This window comes from Carassius carassius, chromosome 34 (assembly GCF_963082965.1).
Source record: "Carassius carassius chromosome 34, fCarCar2.1, whole genome shotgun sequence".
Classification (NCBI taxonomy): Eukaryota; Metazoa; Chordata; class Actinopteri; order Cypriniformes; family Cyprinidae; genus Carassius; species Carassius carassius.
Window position 1 is genome coordinate 21,137,273 of NC_081788.1, and position 17,404 is coordinate 21,154,676.

At 35.4% G+C, this 17,404-nt stretch overlaps 1 protein-coding gene and 1 pseudogene across 1 annotated transcript; both read right to left on the minus strand.

Annotated features, from left to right (window-relative positions):
• Nucleotides 1-3: 3 nt before the first annotated feature.
• Nucleotides 4-10,310, minus strand: LOC132114712 (fibronectin type III and SPRY domain-containing protein 1-like). Its single transcript, XM_059522991.1, has 13 exons — nt 10,162-10,310; nt 8,418-8,513; nt 8,073-8,204; nt 6,608-6,709; nt 5,643-5,665; nt 5,134-5,255; nt 4,200-4,409; nt 4,016-4,114; nt 2,862-3,015; nt 2,555-2,637; nt 2,200-2,451; nt 1,624-1,712; nt 4-1,043 (listed from the first exon to the last, which is right to left on the minus strand). Exons 1-13 carry the CDS (start codon nt 10,174-10,176, stop codon nt 933-935), a joined length of 1,488 nt encoding a protein of 495 aa, XP_059378974.1. The 5' UTR covers nt 10,177-10,310; the 3' UTR covers nt 4-932.
• Nucleotides 10,311-11,659: 1,349 nt separating this feature from the next.
• LOC132115217 (coiled-coil domain-containing protein 181-like) lies at nt 11,660-15,565 on the minus strand (annotated as a pseudogene).
• Between the last annotated feature and the right edge of the window lie 1,839 nt (nt 15,566-17,404).

The window sequence follows — 17,404 nt, forward strand, 5'->3', positions numbered from 1 at the left end:
TGCAGTTTCTTACCCAAAACTACCAACTGATAATGTTATGTCCTTTATTAAACTTGAAAGCTATAGCATTTTTCAAACTGTATTGTGTGTTCTACAGAAACAGAGTTAGTTGGAAAAACATGTCACAGAATTTTTGTAGTTTTGGGTGAACTATCCCTCGGTAATGTGGCAACAACAACAAAAATCACTGTTTTCTGTGATCTGTAATATGTAATTGCACCAGGCATACAAAAAGAAATCAAGTTTAGTAAATATTTGCATCAAGAACACTGAAAAGTACCTTTCTGGGTGACGGATTATGAACACACACACACACACACCATTAACCGTGCACAACCAAATGGTTCCTTCCGCCTCAGATGTTGGAACTGCTGAATTAATACATTCGATAAAAGGCATCTAATTTCTATGATTAAGCTTAAGATTGTGCTATTCTGATACTGTATGTTTAAAAATTTTACGGAAGCAGCTACTGAAGCAGAATTCGAGGCATATAATTAAAGACATTCAGTGTGTAAATATAATACAGTTTCATTTGAGATTTCAAACAATAACACCAACATGCTGCTGCTGTACTGAAATAACTTCAAATGTGGCTCAAATACTGTGATATGAATGAACAAATGCTAAAAAAAAAAAAAAAAACATTACTTTTGGCCCTAGTGATATACACATGAACTCAAGGCTATTAAAGCTATTAGCATGTTGAAACAGAGTAATACCTCATAATGTCAGGACACTGAAAGGCACAGGATCCAGATGAGTGAGCTAATAGGAATGAGGAAAGCAAGCTAGAGCAGCTCTCCCCCAGTGCTGGGAAGACATAGTGATGATAGGAAGGTCTCCAGGCTTTGTTGTACCGGAGTTATGTCAGGGTTGCCAGATGTTCTCCAAACCTGTGTGTACGTGTAGCTTCTAGAGTGGAGTATGATTTAAGTAAGGCTGGCATTAGAGCTGCTCGTATTACTGTTTCGCTTCTGACCGCACAACACGATGCTGGGTACCTGAAGGCCTGTCTGCACAGAGAAACTCCCATTCCACACCTATAGGGGGCAAAAGAGAATTTCAGCGTCACCTCATTACGCTTCTGACAACTCTTGCACTTTATTTACCAATCATTTTCTCTGAAAGTTTAAGTTAGAATAGTTTGTAAGTGCACTAAAGGTGAAATAGTGAGTTGATGACCTTTCCCGTTCAGTGTGATATTTTATGTCCTCTGCAATGTACAGTACTGTGTAAGTTTGTAGGTCACTTTGGATAAAAATGTCTGGTAAACGAATAAATGTACACTTTTTCTTGTACATTTTATACATCTTATTTGTTTTAGTAAGTTAGTTAAAGTTGCACTGCATTTGAAGCACCTCTCTAACAACCATTCATATCCAAACATGTTGTAACTAGTGTTTTTTTTGTTGTTGCACCAACTGTGCATTTTTATGACGCTGCCAAGTTAAAAATAGACCTGCAATCTATTCCAATGCATTGCACTCCACCTAGATGTTTTGGAATGCAAAAATGCATCCTACGCAAAGAACTCGTTATAGCCGGCTAGCATGTTCAAAATATCCCTAATTTATGTGTGATTAAATTGGTAAATACAAAGTGAGCTGTATTATTTCTTACCATAAAGGCTGGTATAACAGGCTGCTGGAACTTGGTTCTGAAGGTATGAAGAAGAGTTTTGGTTCTAGAGTTGTAAAAAGACAATGTGCCTGAAAGGGGAGAGGAAAAACAAGAACAAACTAGTTAACAAGTAACTAATTAGTGGCTGACCGATACTTTAAAGAGCAGGGTGATTGATGGCCAATGTAAAGATATACAATATCTTACAATTTAGTTTAATTTAAAATACAAATGACACATTCTGCAATTAAATTTATGTTTACATATTATTTACCAAATAAAAAAAAATAAAAAAAATAAATATGAAAAACATGACGGTAAAATTTTATAAAATAAACACATTTATACTTTATAGAGCAAACAAGTGATTCTATGATTCTGACAAACAACAATTAAAAACAGCCAAATATTCCCCATAACAATATAATCTGTCAACCACTATATTAAATATACAATCTGTGACTGCTGCAACCATTCGGTTCTCACACAGCCAATCATCATCCATTTGCTTTTACCATGGCTAACAGCTTCAGCAGTACTGTGACACTATTTTGTCATATTTCTAGATTAACTCACCTTCTTCGTAGTTGCAGTAAATGCCGATGCGGTCGGGAATGGGGCAGTCCAGTGTTCTGGCTTTATTATTGTGCTTGGCTGTGAGGCTCTGCTGAAGCCAGTGGTTAAGGTGAATGCACCAGGAAGCGTTACTCTTCCCCAACTGATCAAAGCGACCTAGAGACCGCAAAGCGACTCCTGCTGCAAACACCTTACTCTCCTTATCAAACCGTACCTCCCAGTAATGCTGCCCTGCATCGATCATTGTGTCTCCTAGACATTGGAGAGAATTTGGGGAGCTTTTGAATGAACGCTCTCAAAGTTGAGGGTTCTTCAGTGTCTTGTAGCTCAATGCAAAACGTTTGTGTTGACTCACCTAAGACAGTGTAGGACTCCGCTGTGAAGCGGTCCCGGCCCACTCTAGCAGATGGAGCTCTTTTGGGGGACATCATGGCTGTCCTGAGGGAGACATTTGTTTGATTGGACAAGCAGGGCAGTATATCTGGCTTAAAGCTGGGTGAACATTCCAGCAAAGTCTGCTTTTGGCATACAATTTAGTCAATGACAGCATATGTAAAGAGGACACGATGAAAATCCACTTTCTGTCTACTATAGTCAGCTATGAGAAGGAATCAACACATTTATTTAATGGAAACAGCTGTTTAGGGGCAATCCTGTTTGACCTGGCAGGAGAGTGCATAGGAGAGCTGGTCCTGTTCTTCTCCTTACGGATGTCCTGGACGGCCACCTTCCCACCGCTGCTGTCCCATTCCACGCTGAGATCCTCCACCTTCAGGTTCTGATGGGCTGAACCTGCGTCCAGTTTGAAGACGAACGCTGGAAGCAAATGTCAGGGAGACTTAAAGGTAAGAAAAGAAAATGTTATTTTCCATGTTTTCAGAACATGGCAAATAATCTCCTAGGCCTGCACGAGGTAAAAAAATTATTGTGATTGATATATATAATAGGTTTTTTGTGCATGTGCATTTTGTGATTAAAAATCAATATCTAAATAAGAATAATATTAATTGTTATTTATATTATTTTACCAAATAAAAATATTAAACTAATTATAATTTATATTATTAACTGTAATTATAATTTCAGTTCAATATTACTTAGTTTATACTGAATTGTAATTGTACTGTTGAACTGTAAAAGAAAATTATTATTATATTATTTTTCATAACTAGCTTCTTGCAGGTACAAGATCAACAGTGCTGCTCTTTACTTTGAACCAACCATATCAGTGCTTTGCGATTTGATAATCGTGTATTGCATTTTCACTTTATTTAATTTAATTGTGCAGCCCTTTATATTCCCATAATTTAAAAAAAAATTAATTGCATAATCGTCCAATTAATCAAATTAAATCACGATTGATCACATAATCTAAATATTGACAATTCAAAAAAATTATTATGTATTGAATAGGCATTCAATGGATAAATAAGGGGGCATTTTCACTTGCTTATATTTTTACTGTTATTTTAGAATTAATTACACTAAATTAACATTTCTTAACATATCAATTAAAAAAAACATTTGACCCTCTAACACTTGCACTCTTCTATTGTCCTCATTTGTAAGCCGCTTTGGATAAAATCATCTGCTAAATGACTAAATGTAATGTAATTAACACAGATTATCATTAAATTGACAGCCCTAACTTTTATTTCACAAAAGGGCAGACGTACTACAGCAGTGTTCTCTAAACCAGACTGTTTAGTACTGTACGTGCTTTTAAAGTGCTTTGTAACTTCTGTTAGACTCTTCTCTCTGTGCAGACAAGAAACTTCATGCCTCATTACCTTCTGTGTGTGTAAGTGAAACTTACCATGTGTTTCTAGAGTAACCAGCTCTGAGAATTCACCCGCCACAGCTTTATTGCATGCCTTCACTCTAAAGGTCATGTAACGTGTATCAAAACGAAGGCCTGAAAAACAAATGACATCATGGTCACAACTTTATCTAAAACTACTCAAGAAAAGATCACTTCCAAAACAAATATCAACACTTACCCGTGAGTGTGTACTCAGTCTCCTTTATCCCTTCCACCACCATCCAGGGGTAGTCTTCTCGAGCCCGAGGAGGACCTTCATGATTTGTTCTCCGATATTCCAGGATGTAGTGGTCGATTTTGGAGTCGGATCCAGGTAAGGTCCACACCACTGTGACTGTGTTATCAAACACCTGGCATTCAGCCACGTGAATTTCTGGTGTAGCAGGCACTAAATGGGAGATAAACAGAGAAATCTGATACCGGAGACCTTTCTATAGAGATACCAGCCAAAGCCTAAAATTTTCACGAGTCCCAATAATCCGAAACATGAGATACGGAAATTCTGAAATTGGCGTCATTCAAAATGTAAATAATATGTATATATAATTTTATATTATTATAACTTTGTTTATTTGATACAGTAAAAGAGAGATAACGAAGTCATAAAAATGTAAACTAACTCAGTCAAAATATAATCAACCTACACTGGAAGCACACTCTAGTGACACACTTGTTTTTAGTTTACTGTCAGATTTTCTGAAAATTGTGCCATGGTTAATTAGTTATATATTGGAATTCTGAAATTATTATAGTTATTAAACGTGAAAAATGTTTATAAATTATTATATTCATTTTAATACAATTATTATTACAATTATTATTATAATTTATCCACTGATTAAAATTCTATTTGATTTAATTTGATCTTAAAATGGCACCTTTTACCCAGCCTCAGGTTGAATCGACTAGACAAGTAAACAAGAAAATCAAGTCAGCATTTATGAGATATTTTGGAAGTCTTGTATTTTTCGGATCTTGATGTCAAAGCTGTTACACCATCAGATATATCGACACTCCACACATTGGCATGACACCAGTAAAACCGGTTACATGCAAATTAGGCAGTTTGCTTAAACCGTTCATGACATTTTCCTTGTTGATGATACACCGACCTGGAAGAAATGTGATGGCCTGTAGAATATTTCTTTCCTGAGAGAAGTCCACCATCATGTGATTCATACTGTCACTGGCCTTTGCTTTCAGGGAGAGACGAAATGCTGGAGCCATAGTCACACTGCAGATACACGGACCCACAATAAACATTCACAGTCAGTCTACAAAGACAAAAAAACTCATCTGACAGACTGAGAACAGGAATGTGGGAATGTTATGAAGGAAACATCAATGAGAGTACAGTAAATCACTCCATGCACACACACACACACACACACTTGGGGAGTCAGACGCAATGAAAATGAGTCAAATATCACTAATAAAATTACTAGAATTTTGCTTATATATATATATATATATATATATATATATATATATATATATATATATATATATATATAATTAGTTAATGATCAAATGAATGAACTTTCAGGAGGAGTGTTTGAAGATGTTCTACACTGTGTATTGAACTCAATCAAAGATCTAAGTAAGGACATCTGTACAGTACCTATCCTTTATCCCTTTGGCAGCCTGCAGCGGAGAGGAAGGAGAAAAAGAAGAAGGGACAGAGAGAGATAGGGAGCGAGAGAACTGAGTCTTAACAAAACACGATACATCAGTCATACCAGCACATGTTAGCATGAAAAGCCAGCAGCATCTGACACAATCTGACCACTTTGTTAGAGAAAGCAACAGCTAAAGTCTCCTAAAAGCAATTGTAAAAATATAATTTCATTCAAATATTTATAAAAAAAAGATAAATGGTTGAAACACCATAAAGCCATTAAAGTGGTCCTTTTATGCTTTTTACACTTTCAAATTTCTTTAGTGCATTATGTTGTGGTTTGAGCATGAGAAAGATCTGCAAAGTCCACTCTTTAGGGAGTTATTCTCTATACCAATAAGTGCTGTTTCTGAACTCCCTTAAATGCCTCGAGTTGAATATTTTTTTCTTCTTCCAGGAACATAAATGTCCCTAATTTAAATAATTCCCGTCCAAGGCATAAACAGAAAAATATGAAGGGACGAGGCCTGCTTGAGTTGTGATATTAGTGTGTTGTCACCATATCCAAGAGACACCATTTCACCGATCTAATACAATCATACATGTGTGCATTTATGTGCAGCTTGCCGTCTGACAGCTGGCTTTCTGTGGACTAAGAAAACTGTATATCGGGAGTTTACACTGACAAGGCTTTAAATGCATGAAGATGTTTTGTTTGTTTTTGCTGATGTATCAAATGCACGAACCGTAAAGACACTACCCTTTTCTGAAAAGCGGGCAGGGAGCAGCAGCATGAAACAATAAATGATCCGTGAGGCATTTGGAGGTAAAACTTTAAAGACACATTCTGGTGACACTTCAGACTTACAGTATATCTTGTAAAAAGGAGCATAATAGGAGCCCTTTAAGTGTAAATAGATGAGTCATTTAGTTGTAACAGTGTTGTAAAGATTCCAAGTGGGCGGTACCTCAGTGAAGCTGTCATTCTCAGATGAGCAGAGCGTCTGATTGGCTAATTCCAGCAGCTCCTCTGAGCTCTCTAGGGCTTTGGTGCATGCGCTCAACTGACTCTGAAAAGACCATCACAACAATATCACTGGACAATTAAATAATCTGGCTGAAGTTTAATAAATGATTGAATAACTCTATTCATCTATAGTAACTTAATTATCTTTCTGACTTTTGGTAGTCTTATAAACTTATCTAGCAGTGTGCTAAATTGTTGTAGCTTTGTTGTATTTTGCATACTGCTGTTTTTCTCGATACTAGAGGCTTAACTTAATTTGCATTTGATTTAAATACTTTGCTACATTATTACAATTGCTTTGCCACCTGTTCAAGTAATTGCCATTTAGTCAAAATGTGTTTTCGTGTAAGCAATGTACTGTTCAAAAGTCAGGGGTCTGAAAGATTTTTTTTAAGAATACTTTTATTCATCAAGGATGCAATAAGAATTTATCAAAAGTGAGAGTAAAGAAATTAATGCTACAAAACATTCTATTCATCAAAGAATCCTGATTTTATTTTCACAAAAATATTAAATGTTTTCAACATATTGATAGTAAGAAATGTTTCTTAAGCACCAAATCAGTACATTAGAACGATTTCTAAAGGATCATGTGACACCTTTGCCATCATAAGAATAAGTAACATTTTAAAATATATTCAAATCAACAGGTATTTTAAATTTTAATAATATTGTACAATACTACAGAATTATTATTATTATTATTATTTTTTCAAATGAATGCAGCCTTGGGGAGCATAAGAGACTTTTTTCAAACACATTAAAAATCTTACAGATCCCAAACTTTTGAAAGGCAGTCAAAATGCAAAAAAACAAAAACAAACAATAAATAAATAAATTCTATGGGTAATCATATGTCATGTAGTATAAAATAACTACGAACAGGACGAAAAAGCATTAGTGGATAACTGAAATAGAAAAAAGTGGGCATACCTAGGCTTCAAAAATGTAATAACAGCCTATCACACAGAGCCTATCTTCATCAGGATTTAGTTTTTTGTAACTTCAGGGCCACACAATTAGTCACAAGGAAGTGCTTTGAAATAATATTCTTTCAAAGAAGTAAAGAAACAAAGATTGTAATGACAGATGTCACTCAGTGAAAGAGATGATAGGAAGAATGTGTGCTGTAAATTGCTTTGTTTCAGATGTACCGTACAGGGATACAAGGATGCAATCTGGATTATTCACACACATACACACACACCCACTGTAATCCTCAAAGGTGTCTTTTATCCTTCTCTTAACATGACACATCTAAATCATGCACAAGCTCTAAAGCCATCTCACTCTGCCTTTTACTGATATATCTGATCAATCAGTCTAGCAAAAATAAAACATTTGAATTAATTTAGGAAGAATGTCTTAACCTGTGTTATGGCTAGGGATCCTCACAGCACTCTCACCTGTAGCTCATATGTGCGACCGGCTCTTTCCTGTTTGATTCGTGTGACCATGCCCTCTTTCAGTTCATCCAGGACAGCATGCAGAGCAGTAAACTCTGACTCCAGATCCTCCTGCACTCGGTTTGAATTCGCCTGCAAACATCAAAAATGCAGAGTTAAAGCTGGATTGTCCTCCTCTGACTTAAAATGGTATTACTGTTGCAAATTGCTGGTTTAGTGAAACGTGTCTGGACAAACACTGTGCTTGCAACATATTTGGGCCATCTGAGACCTGACAAAGAAATTTCCTCATTCATCAAACAATTCATTATGAATATGTGAATAAAAAGAGCAGAAGGTGTTTACCTCTAGGTTCTCTAGACTCTGTTTTAGACAGCAGATAAAATTCTGAATTTCCTCATTCTTCAGAGCCAGCGTAGTGATAATCTTCCTCAGTGACTCCTGAAACAGAGTATGAATGCATTTCTGGTTTCACATGCATGAGTTATATAAAACCAACACTTAATTAAAGCAATAATAGGTTAACAATGGCAACACGTGCGGGACGGAGGCCTGTCTCACAAAGCAGATTCATTGTAGTGATAGATATATTAGAATTGTATCATTCCTTTGTGTTAGCTTTTATTATAGCACATAAAGTTCAGTTATATTTTTTTAATTTATACTTTTAATAGTATAAATTATACAGAATTAATACATAACATTTTTTTATATTTTCTTACTCTGCTAATGTATGTTTTTTTTAAGCTCATTGTATATAAATATCACAAGAGCTATTATATTTTGACCATTTCACACTTTTAATTTAAATAATATTATTGCATTACAAATATATAGAATTAATAAAACACATTTTAAAGATTTTAATACTTTGCTTGCTGTACATGTTTTTTAAGCTCATTGCATGTAACGATCACATGAATAATTGTATTTTGACAATTTTACGCCTTTAATTTAAACAATGTAAATAGATTATAGAAATGATATGAAATTAATATATAACATTTTTACAGCTTTTATTACTGTGCTTACAGCAACATGTTTTTTAAGCTCATTACATATAAAGATCACATATGAACAATTACATATTTTTTAATTGTATGTTTTCTGAGCTAATAGTGTGACTATACAGTATATATGGAAATATATTTGTTCTATTATTTGGTTTGTTGAGTTATTTATAAATGAACAATTGCATGATGGCTGGTCATGTAATTAAAATCAGTCTTCTTTTTTTAGAAGACTGATATGACTGGAATAATTTTAATATTTATCAAAAGTGCTATTTTCGCAACAACAAAAAACTAATACGATTTAATTAGCAATAAACGACTTAGTGCACCTTTATCAATTTGTTAGATCTCATTCAGATGATACTTTGCCATCGACGTCATTGTTCCCTTGTCTGTTTTAGAGTGTTTCATGGGGAGACAAGTGCAGACTGCTAAAGCACGTTACACAGATGAAGGAGAGTGAGCTGATATCACTGTAGCTCACATAGGGTTAACCAGAAATGTCATGTTTCACTCTCCTCTCATCCAGGCCTTTTTCTTCATCAAGTCCCTGATGATGAGACACACAGGAGCGGCTTTATATCCGGGGCGTCTCCCTGAAGCCAGAACCTTGTAACAATACAGGCCGGTTTAGGGTTCCCCCGAACCAACATTTTCTCTGGCAATGTGGGTATTCATCATCTATGACTAAACTGAAATATTATTTCCTCCCTTCATAGCATTTCCTGTATTGAATATTTGAAACAATACTCGTTTCGCGTTACAGAGTTGAGAGAACCCGGGCGGTTTTTGGTGAATCACATTGGCTGTTGTTAATCAACGTGAGGAAATCTTCACATACAGGCCTACGTCATACATTTAAATACCGTGCATATCCTAACCGTGCGAAGTTGTTACTTTCAGACTGTCCTTTATAAGGACTTATATCCACAAACACAATGGGTGGAGGACGTGACAAGTGAAGCTACAAGCTAACGGTATTTTGGATTAAGTATCTCTTTTCACGCAGCATCCTCTTTCTTTTTCATCTGTAGCGCGTCATTCGTAATGTTTCTATAACGGCGGTTGCCTCTTACCTTCTGGTCGTCCATGCTGTCCGCGTGCAGCACCTGTTTCAGATATTCTCAGGATATATATCCCAGGTCGTCTGCTACAGCGCTCCTCCGCTGGTACTGATGTTGCTATGGAGCGTTGCATCCCTCAACAACTCATTAGCGGCAAAGTGAGTTCTGCGCAGGCGCACGACAAGGATGCTGGGTAATGTGGTTTCCTAATTTATCTTCACCACAAATGTGCAACTGTTCACTGTTATTAATTATGTCATGTAATTTTTTGAAACAAAATATGAACCTTAAATGTGAACTTTTGTTGCCAGTAAAAACTCGTATGTGTCATATGAGGAACATATATTTTTCTCAATATGTTGAACAATAATAGCCTACCTGTCACAAGTTTGTAATAATTACAATAATCTCTTAATTTTAAGCATGCATTTATTTGCTGAAAAATAAATGTAAAAAAAAAAGCAACTGAAGGATCACTTGAGACACTAAAGACTCCAGGAATGGCTGCTAAAAATCACCTTTGTTATCACAGAAGTAAACAGCATTCTTTTAAATTGTAATATTACTGTATTTTTCAGCACATAAATGCAGCTTTGGTGAGCATAAGTGACTCCTTTCAGAAACATTTAAATATCTTAATTATTCCAAAACTTTGATTGATAGTGTACAAGGCTTTATATATATATATATTTAGCAGACACTTTTATCCAAAGCAACTTACAGTGCATTCAGGCTATCAATTTTTACCTATCATGTGTTGCCGGGGAATTGATCCCCCAACGTTGCGCAATGCTCTACCAATTGAGCTACAGGAACACTATGTAATAAAATATATATATATTAAAGAGGGGTTTGGGACTGTTGTGGAATTAATGATCATGTGCAAAACAATTTTTATTTTTAGGTGTCTTGATTTCTTTAAAAATGTGAAACATTTAACTTGGGTAAAAATCAATATAAAATAAATAAAAAAATTAACAAACACAGGATGATACACATCAGACTAGAACCAACTATTTATAATGCCTGTAGCACATGGTTGATGCATAACATACCTATGAACTTTCTTCATTAACATTCAGATTATGATTTAATTTGTATGAATGTATATAGCAAAATGTATATTTATTTTATTTTTAATTATTTTAAACACAGTTTCACCATCCCTACATTTTATTTTTTAATTATCCTGCAATTAGTAAAATATTTTAAAATTACATATATTCCATATGGTTTCTCAGTTAATATAAGGTCATAAAGATGCATGCAAAAACAATGATAAAAGGAATGCCATTTAAAATAGTTTTAGCTGAAGTATAAACATTTTCCAAAGCATTTTATGTCAGCTGCTCACATTCAAATCATTGATCTGAAGCTTTGGGCCTGAACTGCTGCTTTAATATTGTTCCTGCAGACTGCAGTATCTGTGTGGCACACTAGAGCCAGCAGTGGACAAATCTACAGGATAGCCAGCTATAAAAAAAATAAATAAATAAACAAGGAGAATATCTGGTGATTCAGCAGTTACGCAAAACTTTATTAAATCATCATGGAGCAGCAATTATTTTAAGTGCCTAAAGCTGTTGGGATATCCACTCAAGCACCTGTTTGATCTCTGTATTTTGTAAAAGGATGAATAGACAATTAATAAAAGAAAGCTCCTGCTTGTGTTCCCAACCACATGTTCTTTCATCCACTGTATCATGGAGATGAGACAGAACTTTAATAAGATCAATAGAACAGTATCCATAGATACAGATGTATGGATGACTCTTGAAATTAGAACTTCAGATCCTGATGGTATCAATGGTCACATGTACATCACGAGGTGATCAGTAGCAGTATCCATAGGGGTCACTGAATTGGAAGGGTTTGATCTCATTGACAGTGCAGTGGTATGTGTCTTGCTCTGCGCTCTTCCAGCATGAGTCTGCGTGAGCGCTCTCGAGCTGCCTGCTGTTCTGCTCTTTTCTCTGTATGCTTTCGTTTCAGCCACCTATTTTACAACAGAGCAAGAGGGAAATGCTTTCACATTGGTTTTAAATACAATTCACCCTCTGCTTCCTGATTTTAAAAGGATAATATATGGTGCTGAACTCACTCTCTGAAGGCCTTCTTACTCTCCTCTCGACTGTGCAGGCAAAAGCCGCTCTCCTTTTCCAGTCTCTTTATCTCTTCTATCTGCTTGTCTTTGAACTGCTGTTCCTGTTTCTTTTGGAGCCAATTTTTAAAGGCCTCCTCTGGGTCACCACAGTCCCTCTGGCAGAACAACAAAAGCAATTAAAGTGACAGTCGGTGTAATGCCATTAAGTCAATAATAAATTACACACATACACACAAATATATAAATATACATTTAAAATACATATATAAATTAATTCCAGTATTTCCCACAGACTTACACTTATTTAGGGGAACAATGTTTTCTACACTGATAATAATAAGGAATATTATTATTATAATAACAGGAAATGTGTGACATTGAAGTCTGGAGTAATGGCTGCTGATAATTCAGCTTTGCCATCACAGGAATAAATTACAGAAATTACAGAAAACTTTACAGAGTTACAGAAAACAGTTATTTTAAAGTGTAATAATATTTCATAATATTCGTATTTAACATTTATTTTTAATCAAATAATGAAAATGTAAAAATATTATAATAAAAATATAAAATTTGATTTTATAATGACAATTAGATTGTAGAAGGTTATTATTTCATTTGCAATTATGTCTTTATAATAATGAAATATATATATTTTTAAATAATAATAATAATAATATTTATTTACTTCATGTTTTATGCAGGGGGGGGGGGGGGGGTTCCTGGGAACGCAATTTCTGGTTAAACGGCTCCCCCTGGTGGACATACCATGCAGCTCATCCTTTCCATTTCCTGAGCTTTCTGAACCCTCCTTTCCACCTGCAGCTGCTCTTTCTTCCTCATAAACCATGATCGGAAGGCTAACTCATTCTCCTGACGCTTCTGTTCCTCTTCTTCTTTTTTCTTCAGTTCATCCTGAAAAAGAAACAGAAGAGGCAGAAAGGAGGTCAGAACAAAAACAGGAAATTAAATCAGTTTTTTGTTAGATCATGACAGAAACTGATATTACCACTATATCACTATACTATACTATATCACTATACTACCACTGGCTCTGCACCCATTTACCTAAATTTATTACTTCAGACTTATGTGCCCTCTAGAAGCTTGCGTTCTGCAAGTGAACGTTGCTTGATTGTGCCATCCTAAAGAAGCACAAAGTCATTTTTTACGAACTTTTAAGTTAAATGTTCCCTTCTGGTGGAATGAACTCCCCAACTCAATCCGAGCAGCTGAGTCCTTAGCCATCTTCAAGAATCGGCTTAAAACACATCTCTTCCATCTTTATTTGACCCTCTAACTTTAGCACTCACTATTCTAATTCTATTCTTTAAAAAAATCTAACTACCTTTCTAATCTTTTTATATTCTATTTTCTTTTCATTCATTATGCAATTGTATATGTATGTGTGTGTGTGTGTGCAAAGACCTCTAACTAGCTTGCTCTATTCTTTTTTATTTTTATTTTTTATTCTATCCGTTTTCTTTTTATTTATTATATTATTTAAAATCCCATGCTACGTGTACTGTGTTAACCTAACTGAGACTTGTTATAGCACTTATATATCATTGTTCTTTTTGTTGTTTTTGATTGCTTCCACTGTCTTCATCTGTAAGTCGCTTTGGATAAAAGCGTCTGCTAAATGAATAAATGTAATGTAATGTAATATTAAACTGATATTAAAACCACATCACACCTCTTTTGCTTGCCTCTCTCTCTGCTGCTGAAGTTTGGCAAGTAATTCTTTCTGCTGTAGTGACAGAGTGAAAGTAGCATGTGATGGAGCTCCATTTGCTGACTGGACCCTGCGCTTGTTGACCTGATCCCATGCTCCCCTTTGGGATGGCCTGGCAGAACAGGGCCCGTTTCTGTGCTTCGGCGGAGGTTTGGGGATGTATAGAGACTCAATGCCAGGAGGAAAAGGTGAGGTAGAATTTTGCCTCAGTGAGGAGACAGGACTCTTGCAGAGATGGAGGCCAGATTCACTTTGCCATGAAGATGCTCGCTGATTGCCACTGTGAGAAACCGGCAAGGGAGGAAGCACTCCTTGACTTTCCACCTCCTTTAGACTCACCAGCTCAAACTTTCCATCCCTTTCAACCAAAACCCGTCCTTCCTTTGTACCCTCATTGTGTTCATCATCAGGCTCTCCAATCTCCAGTCTCTGCATTTGTGCAGATACCTCTTGCTCTTCCTCTACATCCCCATATGAGGTGGCGTTGTTCTCTTGAGCGTCAAACTCATGCACATGCACCACCAGGTCAACCAGAGTGTCTTTAAACTGCAGGTGTCTGCACCGGCTCTGGTCTGGAGGATCCTGGTCCTGGAGTTGTTTGTTAGCCTCTTGAATCGTATCCAAAATATATTTCTTTTCTTCATTGTTCTGTACATCTGGAGAGGTTACAAGGTCATCCCTGTCAGTATCTAAGGCACCCTCTAATGGCTCCATGGGCGTTGGCCACCTTTCATCCGCTTCTTCTTCAACCATTTCCTTTTGTTTGTGCACATCTTCTTCAAGCTCTTTGTCTATCTGAGCTTCAATGTCATTGTCATCAGGATCCTTTGTTGGAAAAAATTATGTGTTCAGTTTGAGAAAACCAACAATAAAAGGGGTTTGGCATTGTGTGATTTAAAGGGATAGTTTACCCAAAAAAGAAAATTCTGTCATCATTTATTCACCCTCAAGTTGTTCCAGACCTTTTTTTCTTTTTTTGAAAACAAACAGTATATTTTTTGAAGAATGTGGGTATTTTTGAAGAATTTCAGGGTTGCTGGTCAACATTTACTAACATAATATGAAACAAATAATACTATGGTAATCAATGGAGACCAAAGACTGTTTGGTTACCCACATTCTTCAAAATATCTTCTTTTGTATTCAGCAATGAAAAAAACTGAGGGCGAGTAAACATTGACAAAATGTTAATTTTTGGATGAACTATCCCTTTAAGGACAGCATGCTTTCTGAAGGGTGAATCAGATACATAGATCGCATGTGTTGAATAATGCAGTGCCATGAGACAGAGTTCTCTGGGTGAGTGAAAGTGTGTATGGATCTGTGTCAGTGGGGAAGGTTTCACACACACACAAGGTACAGCGTCTGTGTAATGGAATACCACACACCAGAAGACTCTCAGAGACCAGAAGTCCAGTTTCTGCCATCATTGCACATTGAATCACTCACCTGTTCCTCATACTTGCTCTCCTCACTGATAAGCCAGTCCAGGTCTTTCTCAAAGTCATCCTCATACTCATCTGGAGTGTTCTGGACTGCAGAATCACTCATTGTCTCTTCACTTTCTCAATATAGAAGGATCCTAAGACACAGAACAAATAAAAAATGGAGCACACAGTAAAAAAAATGGGTGTAAAAAATGATTATAAATATGTATAATTATTTAAATAATTATTTGTCCATTTATTAGTGAATGTTAGATTTCATTGACAAATGTATTGATCATTCATAATTCTCACTTTAATTTAGTTACATAAAATTACAATTAAATAGGTGACATATCACATAAATGTACACACACTTGGTAGGATTGTTGACATTAATGTAGCTAGTGTTATGTAATAAAAAACGCCCAAATGCATTAGGGCTTTAGATTCAAACCACTTGGAGTCTCATTAATTAGTTTCAGAAAGTGAAACAGGGGTGTGTAGACATGGCAACTGATCCATAATGAGCAGAAGTTATTATAGTCAACTAAAACTAAAACCTTATATATATATTTATATATATATATATATATTATTTATATATATTAATTATATCGTTAATTAAAATATAATAACTTGATTTAACTTCATGAATTTAAAAGGACTAAAACTGAATAAAAATCTAACACAAACAACAATAAAACACAACAATAAAACACAACAAAATTGCATGACTTTAATACAGCAAAATAAAAAAATGAACTATTTCAAAATATTAATACAATTATAAAAGTATCTCAATTATACTAAAACAACACTGGTCCACATACAGTGACAATTAAACTAACAATATTCCCCATTGCTGTCCAATGAGAAATATCTTATTTCTAATTCTAAATGGTTATTCATTCGTCTTTATTATTTTTTTTAACCTCAGACTTTGCAGACGCAGCTTATATATTTAAAGGGAAGTTTTATATTTCATATTGTAAATGCCACATATGGTCATTCCACTAAATGCACTGCAATGCCTAAATAATTATAAATATAATATGAAATTCCCGTGATAAAATAACAATTTAATGAGCATTAAGGCTAATATTACAACCCAGAACCTGGTGGTGTTGTCATTGCATAAGAGAGTTAACCTATCGTCTGCTTTTAGAATTCAATTTTATTACTTTCCGCGACTGAAAATGTATGGAGCTTACCTTCAGAACTTCTGTTTGGTGTTGCTTCACTTTAAGTGCCAAAATAATAAATGATAATTCATTAGCCAGCCTATATATTCCAGAGATCTGGTCTGTGCGCGCACCTGTACATTAGAGAGCAGCTCGCTCTAATCCTCTGTTGGCCTCAGCTTCTAAGCTTTCTTTTACGGTCTATGCTTCTAAGCAGCGTGTAACAGGTGTTGCCATAGAGACGCACAACACGATGTGTCGTTGGGCGCGCGCATGCGCAGACTCTTTGTAAATATAGACGGAAGATCCAGCCAGATTTGATCTGTGATACAGTTAGATTTCACTTTCTTGAAAAATCTTGTCAACGACACTAGCACAAAGGCAACGGTTTTTCTGCATTAATATTATTATACTATTAATAATATTTTAAAAGGTATTTATAAAGGACAGCGAGTGAAAAATAACTTAAAGGTACTGGCACTACTTTATTCAAAGATTTCTTATATTTATTAGCTCGGAAGTACATATCACGATTAGTTTATACTTTCACGTTTATGGTATATGTAGTCCGTACTAGATTAAATAAAACAGTTCATACATAGTTCATAGGGGGGAAACGCCATTTCCCATAGTACACCTCGAAAAGTCAAGACACGCCAAGGTATGTAGGAGCCCATTTCCACCACATAAGAAAAAAAATATGTTTTGGTAAACAAAACTGCAAAAGTGGAAATAATGAAATAAAAAAAAGTCATTTATGATATAAAAAAGTTTTATTTGTGAAAAAACAAGACATTTTTGGTTAAAT

Excerpts from the sequence above, each read along its gene's own strand:
- LOC132114712 (XM_059522991.1), bottom strand. Across the intron at positions 6,710-8,072 it reads GTCGCACATATGAGCTACAG|AGTCAGTTGAGCGCATGCAC; the intron begins GTGAGAGTGCTG and ends TGGTCTTTTCAG. Across the intron at positions 4,410-5,133 it reads GGCCATCACATTTCTTCCAG|TGCCTGCTACACCAGAAATT; the intron begins GTCGGTGTATCA and ends TCTCCCATTTAG.